Source organism: Struthio camelus, chromosome 12 (assembly GCF_040807025.1).
Source record: "Struthio camelus isolate bStrCam1 chromosome 12, bStrCam1.hap1, whole genome shotgun sequence".
NCBI lineage: Eukaryota > Metazoa > Chordata > Aves > Struthioniformes > Struthionidae > Struthio > Struthio camelus.
Genome location: NC_090953.1, coordinates 8852156 through 8872363, shown reverse-complemented (window position 1 = coordinate 8872363; position 20208 = coordinate 8852156). Strand labels below are relative to the sequence as shown.

Genomic DNA, 20208 nt, shown 5'->3' with positions numbered 1-20208 from the left:
AAGAAGGTTTCAGTGACCCCTCTGAGCTACATAACAGAGTAAGATTAGACTGAATCCTTACAGAGTAAGATGAACTAAATGGTAAACACATGTACCTTTCAGCTTCCTGGAGAGACCTGTTCTGATGGAGAATCATTTTTACCTCAAAGTTTGTGAGTGGAAAAGGAGACCTTAGAAAAAGCTGCCCTCCTGCTCACAGTAAGTGTGCCCTCTGTATTCTGCATTCATCCACTGGTTCCTGTAGGGCTCCTATTCCCACTGAAAACAAATGCAATTCTCTTGACTAGACTCAAGAGAAACTCAGAACACAGTATTAATTTGCTGAATCAGATTCAGCATACTATACAAACATTTCCAATGAAGTATTATTAAAAGACAGAGTTCATTAGCAAAATCCTTGGTCTCTGTGCCTCTCTTCCTCCCACTTCCTGCAGTAAGCTTCTGCAATAGCATATCTCCATGTGAGATTATACAATTTACCTGGTCTGCAAATGGCAATAAGCTGCACCTAAGCTATCCATAAACCTGCAATTCCATCCAGTGGTGTAAAAATGAACAAGTAACTGCCACACTGTCTTTCATCAGTAACGCTACATCTCTGGATGATATGGAACTACCAGTGCTGGAAAAACTTAAAGCAATAAAGAGACTTCACTTTTATCCATAATGGACACATTCGAAACAATACAGAAGTTTTACCAGGGTAATTTTTTTTTAAATTTGCTTTAAAAATATTTGGGATTAGAGAGCTTCTTCTTATTATTTTAGTATAGTTTTAATACTACACAACGCAGAAAAAGGGAGTGAATGCCCGCTAATACAAAGACAACCAAAGAAAATATAACAGAAAGCTACGAAGATCATGGGAATTGCTTTCTGAGCCAGCGTAGCCAGGTAGCTTTTTTTTTGTTTTTTTTTCTTCCTCCTTCCAGTGTCTGGAGCTAGTTAGGGTTAAATGTTTTCCTTCCCATAGAAGACGCTATTTTCATTCAAAGGCTCCTCTAGTGCTAGTTCCTGAGGGAGGGTTGATTTGTTTCTCAAAACTATCCGCCTGGCCAGGCTTCAGTGGCTATCTCTAATGACGCACCAATGTCTTTTTCAGGCAGCTATCCACAGCTTAGTTGCTGTTTAGAAAACACGCATTAATTGCTTCATTTATATATTCATATGTACAACTTAACACAGCTAACCCAAAGGAATGTCTCTGTTTTTTAGTCCTCTTTTTTCATTTTGCCTTTAAAACTATGAACAAGCTTGTAAAAATGGCTTCCAGCATGGGGAACAAGTGATGGTAATGACTTAAATATTCCTGAAGGGGGTATGGCTGGAAGTCCACTGTAAATTATGGGGGCATTTCTGCAACCAAAAGGCTTGCACTTTCATTAATGAAGCTGAGAGAGTCCTTTAATGACAGACCTATTGGGGAGCTTCAAATCATATCCCATCACTAAGTTTGTTTGTCCATTGGTCTCAGAATAACATCTGAGAGCATATGTCTGCTTCACCACACATCCAAGCTGAAGAGTCCCATACTGTGACATTTATCTAGGCCAAATTCCCCATATAGTCATACCGAAGCAATCTCATTTACATACATCCTATTAAAAGAACCAAGCTAAGGAAAGAATCCAAGATTTGTAAAAGCACGTCCTAAACAAGCAGTAGTATCTTGACATCTTCCTATGTATGTTTCAAAAAGCCACAAACCTGTGCTCTAAATATCTGCAGGACTCAATACATTGAGAAACAAGCAATGTCTAGAAAAATCGTTTCAGAATCAGGCCTACAGTTTCTGAATCTTGTTGGCAAACTCCTCTATGAATCTGCAATATTTGTTCCGTGCGCTGCAACTCTTAAAGAGCATCCTCCTTGTAAGAGGTCCTCACTATGGATGATCTGAGGTGGACAGAACATCCACCTGATACCCCACTGAGCAGAAGAATGTTCCCTGCTGACAGATTTTTTCAGGGCAGTACCATCCCCATGCTCTAGTAATCAGTTTGGAAGAAAAACTGAAATTGGTAGAAAAACATAAGCCAGGTTCCTTCCTTTCATCTGTTCTACCACATAGATAGCTGTAGGGCAAGGAGTCACTGCTTTAGAAGTTTCTTCAGGATTCAGTTGTCTCTGCATTCCCAGTAACTCTCAATACACTCCAGTTCCCAACATGCAGATCTTAGCCACGAGGAGAGCCATTTCTAAACCCAAAACGCATCCCTTAACTCCCTACAGGAGAACCCTCTGAATGCTCCTATCACTGACCTGTGTGCCCGGAGGTCTGTTATCTCTTCCTCCAGATCCAGCAGGAGTGCTGCCTGCGCCATCAGTTTTTTGCTGCAGGGCAAGGATTTGAGATGCAGGATGAGCAAACCAAGGCAAAACTTGCTTCCCATCTCCTCCAGCTCCTGAGTTCCCAGCTGCAGGCCCTGATGGAGAAAGGCAGAAAGTTACAATACTGAGTTTGAAATTCACACGTGCATGGAGAGAGACGAGTTAGTTTTACAGAAGACAGACAACTCTTGCCAATGTTCTTATTAATGTTCTTCCATTCTGAATGAGGGGTTCATTCACACTTGCTACATATGGAAATTTCCCCTCAGAGTCATTCATAAATTAACTGACAGCTCTTTGTCTACAGAAACTATTCTAAGAGAGAGCTATTCTATTTTAAAAATGGGGAAATAGAGAAGAAGTGCCTTGACTACATCTGCAGAAGGCATTTTAAGAATTAGGATCAGACCCCAGCAGGATCAGACTGTAAATCCAGCTTTACAAATCATCAGGACTCATTTCTTCTTTTTCTATTTAGAGGAGTCATCTCCCTAAGCAACAGGGAACAAAATAGGCTCTATGATTGTAAACACTGGGCAGTGGCAGAGATGAAAAGGGAAAAGAGGAGAAAGATCTTTAACAAGTTATGAATTGTTTTTTAAGAAAATCAATAACAAAGTAATTGCAAAATAACAAACGCCTCTGAGGAATTTCACAGTCTATTAAAAGCTTGCGTCTCTCTAGCAGAGACAGGCAGAAACAGAGGTGTACAAAATAGGATTTGAATTTTCAGCATCATCTTTGAAGGGACTCCTCCAAACTTTGGATCCTCACTGGAGGAGCCTCAATTATGAATTCTCTGTATTTGCTTTTTCATAGATTTGAGGGGGGGGGGAAAACAACTAGCAAAGCAGGAACAACAAAGGCCTGCACAGAAGTCACTCAGTGTAATCACTAGTAGTTTCACACAAGCAGTGAGTTGGCCAGAGACTGACAAAGCCCAAAGAGGTATTAAAAAAACAAACAAACACAAACAACAAAAAAAACCCACCACCGCACACCCACACACTAAAAAACTGTAAAATCCCTCATCTTTGGCATTTAGCGACCACGTCACGTGTACTCTTTAAACGCTCTCTCATCAGCAGGAGAATCAATTGGTGAACAATCGCTGCCTCTACCAATATCAACCCAATGCACTTTGTCAGCACAAAACTCTGCAGGCAACCTTTGACAAGAGCTCCCAGCTCCAAGACTGTTTCCTTAACAACTGTCAGAAGTCTGCACTCACTATCCTGGGAACAGCCATATGCAAGGTGTGTGCTCCGTGCCAGCGTGGCCTGTACTTCAGTGCTCAAGCCTTTACTACGGTCCCCCCCACCCCGTTCTCTAGACAGTCTCTTAAATGTTATTTTAATCAAAATACTCAAATGTCTGACACCGTTTCTTCTCCCATCCTATTCACCTTCACTGCAAGCTTTGCCAGGCAAGATTCAGGTACAATGAAGTATAGCAACAATTAATAGTTTTAAGAAAACAGAGGGAAAAGTTTATGGGAATCATGGGTCATCAATGCAAAAAAAAAAAAAAAAAAGTACTTAGCAGTCCTGCATAGATTCATAATGTTTTGTTACTTTACTTTAAAATACTTAAGGTTTTTCGTGCAGCTGAGTTACAATGGGCAGGCAGAAGTGGTGACATCTCTGAGCAAAAATATGTCATTTCTACAGCAAAAGAGTATCTTCTCAGGGGCCAAAAATACAGGGAACATCTTGAGGCTTTCCCTGGGGTGTATCTCAGGGCCCTGCTTCCAAGCTCAAGGCAACACACTAAATACCTATCAATTCGGGAGGTGCCGAGTAGTGACTGCACTAAAACTCAGCCTGTGGCTTTATGATTCCCTGGGGCTTTATTCAGGATATGAAGAAGCCTTAGGAAACTATGAGCAGAGAAATAATAATAATAAAACTATAATATACGTGAGAAGCCTCAGACAGTAATTGCTCATGCACTCAAGTTAGCTGTTGTGTGATAGACCCATATTGCTTTGATACCAGACAGCTCAGGAGTAACAGCTGGAAACCTCAGTTACAGGATTACTTGTTAACACACTTTATTCACTTCAAACACTGACAGACTTTTATTTTTTAAACCTGGTTAACTCAGATAATTCTCTTCCTCTCCTTCCTCCCTCCACTGCTTTCAGGGTAGAGCTGAAGGTGTGCAGTTTGACTCCCATTAGATTTGACGCTGTTAACAGAGCAGACAGATCAAACTATGTTCTTGATGGCATGTGCCCGCAACGCAAGGAGCTGATGCAGTGGCTGGCACCCAGTTCCACTTGCATTGCTAAAAGGCAAGCTTGGTCTCTGGGCGTTTCTCTTCTATCTGTGCAACACAAACACACATACAAGGATAGCATGTGGGAGATGCAAGACAAAAGAAAAGATCAGGTAGTAGAGGCAGTGCACTTTTCGTTTGGTTAACAAGACGGTAGGAAAGACCCTTCCCTTGCAGTGAAGCTCTGCTGCTTCTACATATAGTGACAGTACGGGGTCTGGGTGCCATAGCCTTACAGGAGTAAGCTGCTCTGCCCTTACAGGCAGTAAGACTAATCAATCCTGATTAGCTCAGGCTCAGAGACACACTAACAAAGCTATCCAACTTTGAGAATCAGCTCTTATCTCCACACAAGTCTGCTCTCTGTTACATGAAAGTACCAGTGTAGATCAGCATCTGAGCAAAATGCTCCACTGGGCTGTACAAGTATGTCCATTGGTCCCATGGGCACTTTCAGGCAGTCTTCTGCGGTATCTTGATGTGAGATAACAGATGAACTGTTTCCTGGCTTTCATAGAGAAAACTTAACAACTTTTGTTAATCCCTTTTCACTACTTCAGCTAGAACAGACAGCATGGGAGGAGGTGATACCTAATCCAGACCAAATTTTGGGTACTTTCACTTTTTATACCAAGAAACTAATTCCAGAGGCAGGTGACATAACCAACAGATGAATGAAATAAACACTTAAGTCTGTTAACTCTTGGTCTAGTTCGACCAGTACATTTCTTGCTTTTTCTGTCCTGTCACCATAACAGGAAACTGAGGAGCAGGAAAAAAAAATTCCTTGACCTATTATTTGGCCAGGACATCAGCAATAGTAATATTACTAACTAAAACTGGTCAATTCATACCAGGGAGAGAGTCATTCATATTCAGCACTGGCACATCAAATAAATAACCATAACTAAATGTTTCCAGTGTCTCTCAAATTGCCCTCAAAATGCTTCATAGGATAAGGGACCAAAGCAATGGGAAAACTTCAATATTCATTACTCATATGCTTTAAGAACACCCACAGCTAAAGGCAGCAGTAGTTCAACAACACACAGATATTGCTGAAGAAAGTGGAAGGACTTAGAAGCTAAACTAGGAATTTAACTAGGTAACCAGTTAAACTAGAGCTGCAAACTTAAGAGTCAGAAGATACTGATGAACACAAAGTAAACAAAAGATTACAGAGACAGCAATTGTTTCCTGGATTCAGAGAAAAGGGATCCCAGGCACACAGCAAGGCCACCACAATGTTTTCTCACACTTTTCCTCACTTGTTCAACCTTGGGGCAACAGCTTTTCCCAGCAAACTCTCTTCCAGTCAGTACACACACACACACACACACGTACAGATTATTCTCTTTGCATCTCAGTAGTTTTACCCATGTACACTGGTTATATGTACCAAGGCTAATTATAAATAAAGTGACAGTCTGGTTTCCCACTAATTCATTCCATCAGCAAGTTCTCAGTCAGAATACTAACAGAAACCATTTGGAGGCTGTAGAGAATAAAACCAGGGAGTTGCATGAAACATTTGGTGCCTGGTGTCAGCAGCCTGAAGTTTAGCTTGAACCAGACCTGAAAGATACCGTTCTTTCATCCCCTGTGAATGAAAACGTGCAAGCACATGCTGGGGAACTGGCTATTTAGACAACTAAGATAATAGAGAATGAGCCAGGTTTTCTCATGCCCCAGAGTTCCCTAGGCAGCAGGATATGGCATGCAAAACATGGAATGGATGGAATGGGCATTTGGGCCAAAGATTTTCAAGAGGATTAAGGGAGTAGAAAAGGCAGAGGATGCTAGAAAAAAAAAAACAGGCTAGCAAGAATTTCTAGAAAGAAAGATGAGAGAGGCTGGAGTTAGAGACAGAAGATAAAAGGGCGGGAGAGATAAAAGGATGAGGAAGAGGGAGGGGTTGCTAAGGTCAATGGATGTTGTAGAGGAATGAAAACAAGAGGAAAGTTAATGGAATACTCCATACCATTCTCACCCTCGCAGAGGTGCGTCTCACTCCAAATGTCTGTCCTCATTACATCTGGTACTTTTGGCCACACGGCAAGGAAGCAAGGCCAGCTTGCCTTGCATTCTCTGGCAAAACTTTTGCTCAACTCGGCTAGTGTTTCACCTGAGCTGGGGCTGAGCAGATGCTTTAGGTACAGAAACAAATAGCCTATTTTTAAAAATCTTTTAAATAGACTCTTTCCCTGGTTAAAGATATGGACGTCACAAGCAGGATTGTTCAGGGGACGGAGTGAATGGGAAGAGCAAATACTCTTTCACCCCCTACCATAGATCTACTGGGCAAAGAGGTCTGAAAGGTCTGCTTATGGGAGAACTAGAGATTCAGCAGAGAGAGAAACTTGTGCTCAAATTTTCCAGGCCAAATAATCATTTGGATTAATTTTTCCAGGCCTACCATGGGAGAGAGAAGGTCACTGCCCCCTTCTTTCCCCTGTGCTGACTTGCTATTTGTCTGATGTTCCCATCTCCATACTTTTCCCTTTCTCTCCTCACAGGAGGGACAGCTGTTTCCCTGTCCTTTCCCTTCATCCTTCCCTCCCTTCCCAACTTCTCCTCTGCTCTCTCCTCAGTATCCTTTTCCCTCCCCCTTAATCTTCACTCATGCACCACTCCATCCTCAACACACTGCAAGCTCGTAATACATTGGAGGAGGCAAACAAATGATAACAGCGTTCAATTTGCTAATCTCAGCTGACCACTTACTTGGGCTGACCACCTTACCACAAACCCTGCCCTCTCATGTTTTATGTCAATAGGCTGCCAAACCATCCTGCGATTTGGATGCTGGGTCTAACTCTCCACTGCCCCAAAGACTGCATGCTCATGCAGAGCAGTACTAGTTGGGTACTTCCACACCCACTGGGTGCTGCTTTATATCTGTTCTGCACTGCTGCAGGTGAGTGATAGTGGTGCAGGGTGCCAGAGAATCCAGCTTTGTCAGACTGCTTCTTGAGTACAGCTGGGACAGACTATGCTCTTATGTGGGGCATAACCATGAAGAGGAGTTGAAAGACAAACTCAGGAGTCAAAAGACAGAAAAAAAGAGAAAGAAAGTTTTCCCCTGGACATACACAAACCTTATAGGTAGGAAGACACCATTCCCTCCAGAGCTCTTGCTTTCCAATAGAGTAGTACATTGGTTTTCTGTCCCATTCATTACTATGTGACATGCTAGGAAGCTATTTTTAGGTTTTGGATGGACCTGGACTAGCATTAACAGATTACCCCTCTCTTTGCAGACACCAAGCAATCTTTCATTCCTTCCCACAGTTTCTTTTCAAATGTAACTGAACAGGCTGAGTGAATGATACGCCAGGCCACGACTGAGCACTTTGGAGGAGTCTGCACTGTTTCATACTGACTGGGTCAGGAGTTTATTAAGTTCTGACCCAAGTACCGCAGGCAGTTCTAAGGAGAAGTTCACCTGCGCAGTCTTACCCAAGTAGTATATGCATGAGTCTCATATTACTGACTAGCCAGTTATTGCATGCAGAGGGAGCAGGGGAAGATGAACACTCTTGGAAGTGACAGTCCAGGGGGCAAATCTTGGACAAGACAGACAACAAAAACAATGAGCATTACCAGTGTTTTTCTAAAGGGAAAATATATGCCAATTCCTGAAGGAAAACACATGCTGCTCCAGGATACTTTAGCCTCCTATTTGGCAGACAAGAAATTGAACTAGGGAACTATTCAAGGTCACACAGGGATTCTGGGGCAGCGTGACAAAATAAAGCTACCTTACAGAAATCACTATCGAGTGTTTTATCCAGAAATGCATTTTCCACATCGGTCTCCTGGTATCTGCATCAGGGTTAGCTGTTGTTACCCCATCAGACAATACCTTGAAAATTCATCAGTAGTATATCCACGACTTTCTCCCACATACAGACTTTCTTCTGCTCTATGAAAATCATGGGCCCTTAAACAAGTCACAGACAGTTATAGCCTGAGGTATCTAAAGATTAAATGCGAGGTGGAGCTTTAAGTATGTCTGAGAACCCATATCAAATGAATTAGCTCCAAAAAGCAGTTTGAGAAAACAAGAAGCTGAATTTTTGCAAGTCCTAATTTCGCAGCCTAATCCTTGGATCACTTTTCCTCCTTCTCTGCTTCCACTGAGAAGTGTGCCTGTGTAAATAACTTCAGCACACAGAAAGATAACGTGACTCTTGGCTCACCCAAGCCTAATTTTCAGCTATAAATTTATCCAGTTTGACCATATTTCACCATGTGAACGGAATAATTTCCCAGTCCTTGCTGGTGATCACCATGTCTGGAAACAAAAGGATTTACAATGCTTATACTTTTATTCTGGTTTACATAAATGTAGATGCTATTCGTATTCATAAATTGTACCATCTTTTTAAAAACAATTCTTAATAAGGTATTTGTCTTCATAATGTTATCCACTATGGGGTTCCACAGGTTAATTATGGCTTACATAAAGTAGTTGTTGCATCTTAATTTCATGAAATGCCCTCATCTCATTGTATTATATTACATAACACCTGGATATGTTTCTGTGTTTAAAGTAACAATACTGGGAACTTCCACGGTACCTTCTATCATAAAAATTCACAGTGTTTTTATAAACTGCAATACAGAAAACCTTAGAGCCTTTCCCTCTCACCCCCATGAAATACACCCTATTTTTCCCACCTCAGAGGTGATGCAAACGTGGATTGACCAAAATGATACAGCACACCTAGCGTACTCGCCTTCTGGTCCCCTATCTAAAATGAGACCTCGGAATCATGCTACCTCTCACTGTTGCACCAACACAGGAATCGAGGCCCCTGGGCGGGAACAGCTTTAGCAAGAAGCCAACACAGCATGACCCAGTCATCACCCCATTCTGATATCCTTCTCGCTGCTCCAGCCTAGCCACGCTCTCCAGCCCACGCTACCTCCAGAGCTCTGCTCCCACGCCAGAGCATCACAGAGGCGAGGAGAGCAGGCAGAGCTTCATCTTAGCCTAGCAGCAACCTTTCGTGGAGGGAGAATACAATGGGGCAGCGAGCTCACTTCCTGCTATGCTATCACCAAATATCCACATCACTGTGAAGCCTCTCCCCAATACAGGACTCAGTGTTACATTTGCACACTGTTGAGCTCTTTACGCTGTAACTCTTTATTCCTTCCCTTTCTAATTCAATAGCTCTAGTATCCGTAATTTTATTCCCATACTGAAGCTGCCTTCCAGGCCACTAAACACTTTCATGTGCTCTTTCTCACCCCCCCCCCCATCACTGTTTTGTCTCTTCCAGAGGAAATGACCCATAACAAATACAGCACTCCACAGGAGGTACTACCATTCATGTCTATAGGGGTATTATAACATCTTCCAAGTCTATCTCTTTCTTTACACATGCTGGCATCTTACTCACTTTTTTCTTTACGGCTGCTGCTGCTGCACATAGAGTAGACATCTTCATCAAGCTGTCTTTGTAAGAGCTACTTATTTTTCCTGGATGGTTACAACTAATTCAGAGCCCAGCCATGTGTCTGAATGCTTTAAACTATTTCTTCAAACATGCTTTACCCTGCTATTGTCTATGTTTCATCTCACATTCTAGTACCCATGATCTTTCAGTCCTCTTGCTACAGTGTAATTTGTATCAGTAGTAAATAGTGCATCTCATTACCTTACTGTTCTCTTTGCATTCCAATATTTAAAAATATAAATATTAACCAACACCAATTCACAGAGCGATAAGTGGAGTCACCTATCAACTTCTTTCCATCCCAAGGATGGCGTACACATCCCACCTATAGTTCCAGGCTTTTAACTAAGTTCTGACTATACAATCAGTTCTTTTATGTATCACTCCATGACTCCCACTGTTTCTTGATACCTTTTCTTTTGCAAGAGGCCCTCTTACCACCATCTGGGGTGTCCAGCAATCCAATCTGCATGAAACCAAGTCTTGGCTTACCCTTGGAAACCACCAGTGAAATTTTACCATTTCCCCTTCATTCTCTCATCCCTTTACCTCTTTCAAAAAAAAAAAAAAAAAGACACCATATTATAAAGTCTCAATTAACCCTTCACAGTCATTGTGGTTCCTTGTCCCTGTATTACTCCAGTGCCTGCAGCTCTGTTAGTGGTGTTTCTCTCAGCCTCTGGAATAAGTCTTTAAACATAAGGAATCATAATTAGCACCTTGTTAAACATGGTTTAGACAGTCTGCTATCTAGCCTGCTGACGATTTTTAATGATTTTTTTCCCCAGTAGTTCAAATCCTTTGTTCCTTAGTTCCCTTACAACTCTTACAGGAACAAAACCTGGGTTTGACCTGATTCTGTGATTTATAGCATCTGCCAAGTATGAAATAACACCAGCAGAAAATCTGCAAGCATTGTCCTTTTGTATAAATCAGCCAGTGTGGTCCCACAGCATTCTGTTCTGTCCCCATCCTGGCTGCCTACTAGCTCTGCCAACATACCTGTTTTCTAGTCTGTTGCTCCAGGGCAGCACAAACAGCACTGAAATGCACCCAAATCTTGGCCTATGCAATTTTTATTATCCTAGCCCCCAGTACCCCTATTTTCTTCTAGGGCCTTTTGATCATCACTTGAAGCAAACTTCTCTTCCAATTCTAAGCCCGCTCTCAGCAAAATCATTTATTTCCTCCAAGCCTTCTGCCACTGGCTCTAGAGCAGAGCTTTGCGTGCTGGTGGTTCCCCTGCCCAGACTCCATCAGGTGCCAGCTTCCCAGGGGAATCATTCTGTGCCCACATTCAAATGAGATTTCCCTGAGATCCTCTGAGTGCTGCTTCCCTTAAAACTAACACCAAATAGGGTCTTCATACAGTGATCCACAGGTGAGAGATAAGGGCACAGAGCCATCTAGAGCTCTGTGCCTTCCTCTCCTCCCCATTACAGCTCTCTTTACTCTAACCTTTCATATACCATGAATCCATCCCCTTATACTGGTACAACCCAAGAGCTACATGAAACTCTTTTCATAAATTATAAATGACTCCTCAGGCTATTTTTTTCTCCCATATCACAAATTCTCTTTGGTCATCTTCAGCAAATACCATGAAAGCTGGACTCCCCACTTATTGCTCCCTACAACCTCAGGATCGGTGACAAGAAGCCACTATGATTCTACAATTTATTGTATTAGTACTTGTGAAACAACAAAGGAGTCATTGATTTTCCAAGCCACAGGCACATGGGAAAGCACAAAAAGCATCTATACTCAGCTCATATTAGAAAGGAAAGAGCATAGCAGAGGGCTTCCCCCATCTCTGTTAACTGGTCTCTTTGAAGCTGAAGGATGGCGGTACAAGCAAGGAGCTTGTTGGCTGTTTTCTTACGGGGGTAAGAACAATTATTCCATTACAGGACCTTTTTTGCTGCTTGTCAGATTTGGTAGAAAAACGTGCAACAACAGTGAAAATCTGTCCATTTCTTTTTTTTGTCTTTCTTTTGAATGCTCTGTACTTGCCACCTATAGAATGGCGGAAAACAGTGAAGGTAATTGAGGCAAAAATATGTCAGAGTCCTCTTTCTGTTTGCTTTGATTTTAATACAGATTCATGTAACACGTGTACTACAGTAATGCCATATAAAGTGGCAAAGCTGTTAAAGAATATACAAAAAAGTTGGCTCAGTCAGAGATTTTAACAGAAGGCCTAAGGGGAAGGACACTGCTCATTTCATTAGGAGGCTGGGTGAGGAGGAACATCCTGAAATAGGTCCTAGAGACGTGAAACATCATCAAGAAAGTTTTCAGGAGAGATAGAAACCAGCTATCAACTGCTTACAAGTCTGCAGAGCCTAAAGGCTCATTTCATTGCCAGCCTACCTGTCCAGCAGTACAGAGTATACTGACAGTCATTAAGATTGTTGATTAGTATTTTTACCTTCCTTTTGGATGGAAAAAATATTAAAAGGAAGAAGTAAAAATGGAAATCAAATCTCAGGGCTGTACTCTATTGCAGGAGAGCTGGACCTGCAGCGCTTGCTCAGAAGGAACTGACGAGCAATTCACACGTGACCTTAGACATTTGGACTTATTTACCAAGGCGTATCTGTTACACCTGGCAGTTAGACCCAGACTTTTGCAAACCACCTATAAGCCTTTTCTCTGTAATCCCACCAGCACAGGCTCAGTTTAACATCTTTACCTTACTATGCTTTTGGAGAGAAAGAGATGGTCTTTGAAGACTCTAAGGAACAGATTGAAGAAAGGGAGACAAAATCAGAGAGACAGAGCTAGGGCAAGGAAACCGTCTCCAGCAAGTAGGATAACTGACACAACTCGGACAAAAGCAGCTTACGTTTCCCTATGTTCTACATTAGGTATCTCCACTTTGTTTTTTTTCAGAGATGGAGACCAACAGGAAGCAGATGCACTGCAGCTCATCAATGCTTCACTTCCTAGAGCCTCAGATGAGAAGCATACAGGCCTTGCAAGAATAAACTACAAGTTTCCAAGTCTTTGAAAACCTACTGACCATACACAGCAAAGCGTGCAAACCTCTGTCAGCAGAGATGATGCTGAGTCCAGATTATGAGCTTTCAGGATTTCTCATTTTGCAGCTGTACTACCTAAGAAAAATACAGCTTGTCCTTATGCAGATTTTCTTAGGAGCCCTTTTCAACCTGCTTTTATAATTTCCACCAAAAATGATAATCCCCTATGACATTGCAATCACTTCTACTCCAATCAAGTGTTCTGACAAAAAAGGATTACTGTTTCAGTTTGGGGAAGTATATGGACTTTAGGAGGAACAAAGCAGCCAGTCTCCAAGCAAATGACCTTGGTAATAGAGAATAAGAGAGAAGACAAATACAAAAAAACAACACGCAATAGGATCTGCCATTTCCAAAAGATACATGATGATCTTTAAGTTCATAAAAACTGATGTTTTCTGAATAATTTTGTATAATGGAGTCAGAAAAATCAGCAGCAGGCATTTGTTCTCGCTACACCGCCCCACCATGTACACGGGTCTTTCCTTTAGTTTTAAAGCATTGCTAATTTTTCAGAGATATGTATAGAAAACCCACTGCAGAGCATGACTCCATCCTTTCAGCACTGTGTCCTGTGAGGAAGAATATCACTGCACATCGTTCCGAATTTCAAAAAAAATTTAAACTTTTGCCTCTGGCAGCTGCTCTGAAATCCAAAGAACAAACAGTTAAAGACAAACCCTTTGTTTTGACCTTTTTTTTTTTTCTTTTGCAAGAACACAGTTTAGCATGACTCTCCATAGAACAATTTGCATGGGATTACCCACAATGCACTGTATTATGGTAATACACTTCAACCTCTGATGCAAATTAGACCGACAGTTTTAAAAATCCGTCAAAGGAAAACTAAATGATACAGGAAAATGATGATGTAAGACAGGATGGTAAACATTCTGCACTTGTGTAATCTGCCAAAATTCACTCTGAAATTGGCCTGGGAAAGAGAATGAAAGCATTGTGCACTCAAAACAGCTTTAGGGACTGTTCTCAACTCAAGCAGAAAACAATACCTGACTGATGCATGAACATAATCACAAAGGAATAGAAAATACAACAGACCAGAACTAAGAGCTGAATAGGAGACAAGGAGAGATTTTCTTCATTTCTTTAATTTCCCATTGGGTAGCAACCTGGAGGGAATCTTCCCTCTTGCTCTCCACAGATGGTTTGGTTCACTGCGCTTCAGCGCACACGTTCACTTACTCTCCCTTCTGCTCCTCTCCAAGCCCTGTTGCATCCTCCTCTCATGTTGGTAATGATCCCCAATGTACCCCAGACAGTCTCTGTGTTCAGAAGCGGCTGTCCTGAACCACTGAAACCCTTGGCAATATCAGTCACAGAATCCAAATACAACCATCTCCTTTCCTCAGTCACAAATAGCTACTCAGCCCTTCAAGGTAGGAGTGGCACCAAGAGAGCAAAGACTCCATAACGTTTTCTAGCATTGGCCTTGCGCTTCCCCATATAAAAAAGCTGTAGGAAAACAGTATCAAATGTAACCCTCCCCTTCAGTCAATTCCACCACAGCATGTTCCTAGTAACGAGATATCACTCTTCAAATCCTTAATCAAGGATTAAGTATTTTCTTGGTAACCAGTGAGGAGTCCTTTAACTGGCCAGAGGACCTTCCAGCAAAGCCTTCATACAAACAAGGGTAAAGGAAAACAATGGAGGAACCAGGCATAGGGCTGCTTGAGTGGAAGGAATACAGAGAGAAGCTGCGTTTTCCGCATAGCTCTTCTCATCAGGTCTCTTGGAGTTTAGTCACCAAAAAATGAAAAGGGATGAGGCCAAATTATATTTGCTGAAGTGGAGTTGTAGAGATTAGTGTCGTAATTAATCAAGACAACCATGTCAGCAAGGGCCTGACCTTTATTCCTACCCTAGTAACAGCTTTGTCCCTGGTGACTTTCAGCTTGCATGCTAAAGCCATTTAGATACATACTTCAATTAATTGCAGGATGCCTCTGGGAGATAGAAGAGCGTTACTGCAAGCTGCAAACAGGGAAGCTGAATCAAATAGAGGAGAAGGAACTTAGTCAAGGGCAACTAGTCAAGGGCACTGGCAGAACTAGGGAGAAAACTCAGAATTCCCTTTACCTCTCACACTCCAATACCATTGCTAACAGCAATGCTGTTTGAAGATATTAACCTGGAATCCTGCCATGCTATTCTTTTTTTTTTTTTTTTTTGGTCAAAGAATAGCAGGAAACAGACTAGGTCTCAAAAAAAAAAAACAACACAACATGCAGACAAAATGACAGGTAGCTGTGGACAGGACAGCAGCAAGATCTTTAGTTATCTCCTACTGTTCCCCTTTCTCCTGAGACAGTCCTCCTTTCAGACAGATATGCCATCCATCCCCATACACTGGTGAGCCTGGAGTCCCTTATTTGATTTGTCATAGAGCAGGTTCGCTTTCAGCTTCTTGAGCGCCAGCGCTGGGACAGATAGGTCCTGCAAGCCTCTCAACACCATTCACGCTGACAAAGAATATCAAAGCTCTTGTAGGCATAGCTGAACGGTGGATAAGGGGACCCGTGCTATCACTGCACAGCAGGTACAGACAAGTGGAATCTGAACAAGCACAGGAAAACTATATACAGCTACAGACTTTGAGACGAAAGGTGGACTACAAAGATACACGAGTTCAGGAGACAGCAGCAGGATTCAAAGATGGCAGCAGATAGCTGCAGTGTTGAAAGGTGCCTACCTCTCAGAATAACTGCTGTTACAGCAACTAGAATCTGCATCTGTTCTTACCTCCCAAGCCAAAACAACTCCTCAGGCTTGTTCCTTAAGGAATTCAGGAGAAGCAAGTGAGAGTGGTTTATGCCTGTGTATTAGATTCCTTGTCAGGATCTTAGCTAGTTAAGACTGAAGAGAAGCCTTAATTTAATAGTTTAAGCTACAAATTTCAGATGAACACATTTACTGAATACACCCAGCTGGGTCTGAGGTCTGCAAATGTATGACTGAATAATCCCAAATCTCCTGCCCCGAACAGACAATGTCTGGTATAAAGTCTGGAATAGATTTTCTAGGGCTCATTTTTGGCAGCTGTTTAAGACTCTGATAAGGAACAGAGATGAAGACTACCCAGACATGATACTCTTTGACAGTGAAATGAATCAGACCATCAGGGCCCTGAGGGCACTAAAAGGCCTTTCTGGCCCTTATTGGCCTCACCTGAGGCCTCCACCCACAGGCCCAGGAGTCTCATTTCCACTCAAGCCTGGGCTATGTTATAGATTGTCACAGACAAAACAGTCTTGTGCTCCAGCAGCTCCAGACTGTCAGCCATAGCCACTCAGGGGCATCTCCCTGAGGAAAGGGCCACGGGTGTCCTGCACTACTTTAAATTAATTTTGAGTAAAGAAAGCTTGAGTGGTCACACTGGGGAGCAGCACTCCCATTTCCATAGGTCTGTTTAATCACTGCAACTAGAGCAGCCTAGAAGGGCTCTATTTTGAATTTCTTCACCCCCTCCTCCCCCAGGTTTCAGGGTTCCCCTCCTGGGCAGTCACTCTCAGCTACCTGGCTGCTCCCACCCATGCAGCTCCGCACATAGCTTTCAATTTGGCCACTTCGGCACAACTAGCTGCAAACTTCTCACCAGGGGCCTGGCTTTTGCACTAAGCACTGGTTAACCTCCATTAGCAGCCCATTACTCCAGCAAAGATGGTCAACAGGTCTCCCCAGGGCTCTGCAGAGCCCTGCTGGCAGTACACAGCAGGCCCCAGGCACCCCAGGCCACAGCAGCACCCTCTTCTTCAGGGGTGCCATGGCCACCACAGCCCCTCGGCAGCTGCTCTTGGATCCTCTGCACAGAGATGGCCTCAGTTCCAGGCTGCTGGGGCTTGGAGTAGGACCAGCCTAATTCTTCGCTGTTGCCTTGGCTTCCCTCAGACTCCCTGTTTTTCCCATTTCCACACTGCTTGCACCTATCCCCCCACAAGGAACAGGGGCGCCACTTCCACCACAGCACAAATCCCAATACCAGACCCAGAGTCCCCAAGTCACTCCACCCCGGCCATGCCTGGTCCAGGTGCCTGTCCACACTCTCCACCAATTACCGTTGTGGGCAAAACAGTCTTGACTCAGGTAAATTTAATCTACTGCCAGTTATCAAACTTTTAATTATTGATTTGGGTACAAAGAAACAAAGGAGACAAACACACGCTCAGGGAAACACCTTTCCTCCCCCTTTCTCTAGGCTCAGTTTCGGTTCAATCACTGCCCCCCAGCCCATCTCCACTCCCCCTCATCTCTCCACGTTACACTCACTTCGGCAGGTGCCAGCAGTACCGCAGGCCAGCTCCGCACACGACGTCTCCCCCTGCCCCAGCGTAGGCCCCCACAGGCCCCTCAGAGGATCCTCCAGAGCCCCTTTTCCATGTCTCTGCCAGGGCCGCCTCCTCTGTCTCCTCTTCCTCTCCCCAGAATACGTTTTAGCAGAAGGACCACATGGCCCTTGACTGGTTGCAGGTGTGGCAGGCAGGCTGCTTTTCCCCTTTACAGAACCAGCTGCCACCAGCCCAGGGCAGTTCACCACCTCCCCCCTCCCTGCAGCTGAAGCCAACAGGCACCTGCCTCCACCTGCAGCTGTGTCACAGCCCTGCCCATGCCCAGCCACCGGCCCCTGCCTGCAGACCAACTTCCTTGTGGCTGCGGACCTGCCCAGCGGTCATCAGGCCCTGTCTGGCACAGACCACCTTAGCCCAGTGCCATTGCAACCTTGAGCCTCAGAGTTCGTTGCTGATGCTGAGATTTATGACTGGGATTTATGGCTCTCATAGCCGAATCTGCTCTGCCTTGGTACGTGCGAGCACCGTCCCATGGCCACCGGCAGATCAGAGACAGATGCTCCCCAGGAACGCCAGGCAGACTGAAGGAGGATTGGTGCTTTGGGATGTGAAGGAGGGCAGATGCCAATGCCTGTGACATGCACTGAAGACAGAGACATCAGGCATTATCTCTGTTTCTCCCACACTGACCATAATTGTCTTCTCTAAACAGGCACTCCAAACTGCCCATTCGAACCCGCGATAGTACAGATGTTGTAGCTGCTCCCCACAACTGGTCCATCTACCAATAGCTGCACTGGACCTGCCTGGCCCTTCCACTGCAACTCTGCAGTTCTCAGCATTCAAGCCTAACGTTGGGAAAACGATCTCAGACAAGAAGCGCCATGATGTTGACGGACACTGGACTGACAGACATTTCTCCCATGCTTCTCAACATGGTGCTTACAACAGCTTAGGCCACTTCTAGATTAAGATCCACTTCACTAGAGTCACTTGAGTGACACTTTCTTCTCCATGGATAACTTAACACATACTACTTCTCAATCATCATGTTTGAATTTGGTCAAAAAGCTTTCTAAAGCCAAATAAAGCTTTTAACTCTAGATGCCAAGCTCATTTCTGTTAAGGTCAGAGATAACTCACGCTAGAATCCACTATGTAAACAGATTCTTTTTCTTCTTCCCTAGTTATGGTTGGCAAACACTGGTTCTAGTGAGAAAAGCTATTTTTAGGCTTTTATTAGCAAGTGTTATATTCAGAGAATAAAGGAAGGAACTGGCTGCCAGTGGAGAAAATGTTACCCATGACTTTCAAGAAATGCCTTTTTCTGTCAAACTCTGATACGCATTCCTCCGGGGGGAAAAAATAGGCTCTATTAACTAATATTAACAGAGGTCACATCTGTAATGATCAATGGGAAAAAAAAAGGCACATATGAAAAGTTCTGTTTCAGACTGACAATAACCTGCATGGTGCCTGCTGCAGATACCCTCCCGCACTTGTTTCATTTGTGGCTTTTCTTTCTCAGAGGAAGAACCCTGAACCCCTTAATCACAAAATGATTAAGGTTAAACAAAAATGAGGTGGAGGTTCTAGTGGATTTTTGTACATTGTGTTATCTCCTAATTGGAGACTTTGATGTGCGCTTCTCATCAGATATGCTTATACATATGTGCATACGCACACATACACACAATCACAGATGCGTAGGGATGCACTTCTAAGATAGAGGTACCATAACAAACAGCGCTCTCATAAGCACATAACCAAAACCGTGCGTTCATCAGACACAGCAGTGCACATTTTCACGCAGGAAGGTCTCATAGGATATGTATTGGTTTAGCTCCCACACTCAAACATATCAGTGAACAGAAACACCCCAGAGCAAACACTCACCTAATGTGTGATTCAAGAAAGTACAGGCAGGCAGTTAAATGGAAGCACACACAGGTTCATGTCTGTTTCTCCCATAAATTGGGCCCATAGTGTTAATGCATTTATTAGCATCATGCTAATAATTTCTAGCAATTAGTATTATAATAGCAGAACACGAAAACTGAAAGCAGATCTTAGTCCTTTGTAAGTGAATTCATTAAACCTACTAATATTTATCACCCACAATAAATAGAGCAGGATACCAGAATTGTTTTTCTATTTCCTGGGCATTTGCTTCAGCATAACATGGATTTATTCAGTAACAAGCTAGGAAACAACACAATAAAAATGACTAAATGGAGACATAAAAATTAAACCCCTTTACACAGAGCCAGGCTGAGTGGTACTATCAGACTCTTCTAGACTCATAATGAAAATCAAAAATGATTTGCAAATAATTTGGAAAAGAGGTATCTCATTCTTTTCCATTTCTTTGTCCATATGTGAACACAGTACACTTGTCAGCAAGAGATGGATTGTGCAGGCTCTAGTCACGCGTAGTCATAAACCCCTGCTGTGCCTTCTGCAACACAGTGACACTGACACTGCTCTGCCTGTACTTCTCCACCCTGCACTCCGCCAGTCTAGACCTGGGTCTGGCCAACACAATGGCTCCCTCTTCCAGCAGGCCCAGCTCTACCACTTGCAAGTTTCTCTCTCTAGTTCCCTAAAGCTACTCCAAGGCCCCTCAGCTAGGAATGGAAATAGCTAAGGAATGGAAATAGAAACATTCAACTACTGAAAACATTCAAATCCAGCTGTGATTGAACATCTCCTTTTGTTCTGTTGAACTCTGGGGCTTCTCTTCTGCATTCAGAACCCACTAATGATTATGTACAATCA

General features: G+C 43.3%; 1 protein-coding gene across 1 annotated transcript in view; it reads right to left on the bottom strand.

Annotated features, from left to right (window-relative positions):
• Window positions 1-20208, bottom strand: part of AGBL1 (AGBL carboxypeptidase 1) — a 297138-nt gene that overhangs the window by 91225 nt on the left and 185705 nt on the right. Inside the window, exon 22 of the mRNA XM_068958765.1 lies at window positions 2263-2426. Within this exon, the coding sequence (XP_068814866.1) occupies window positions 2263-2426 (164 nt within the window). The remainder of the gene's footprint in view (window positions 1-2262; window positions 2427-20208) is intronic.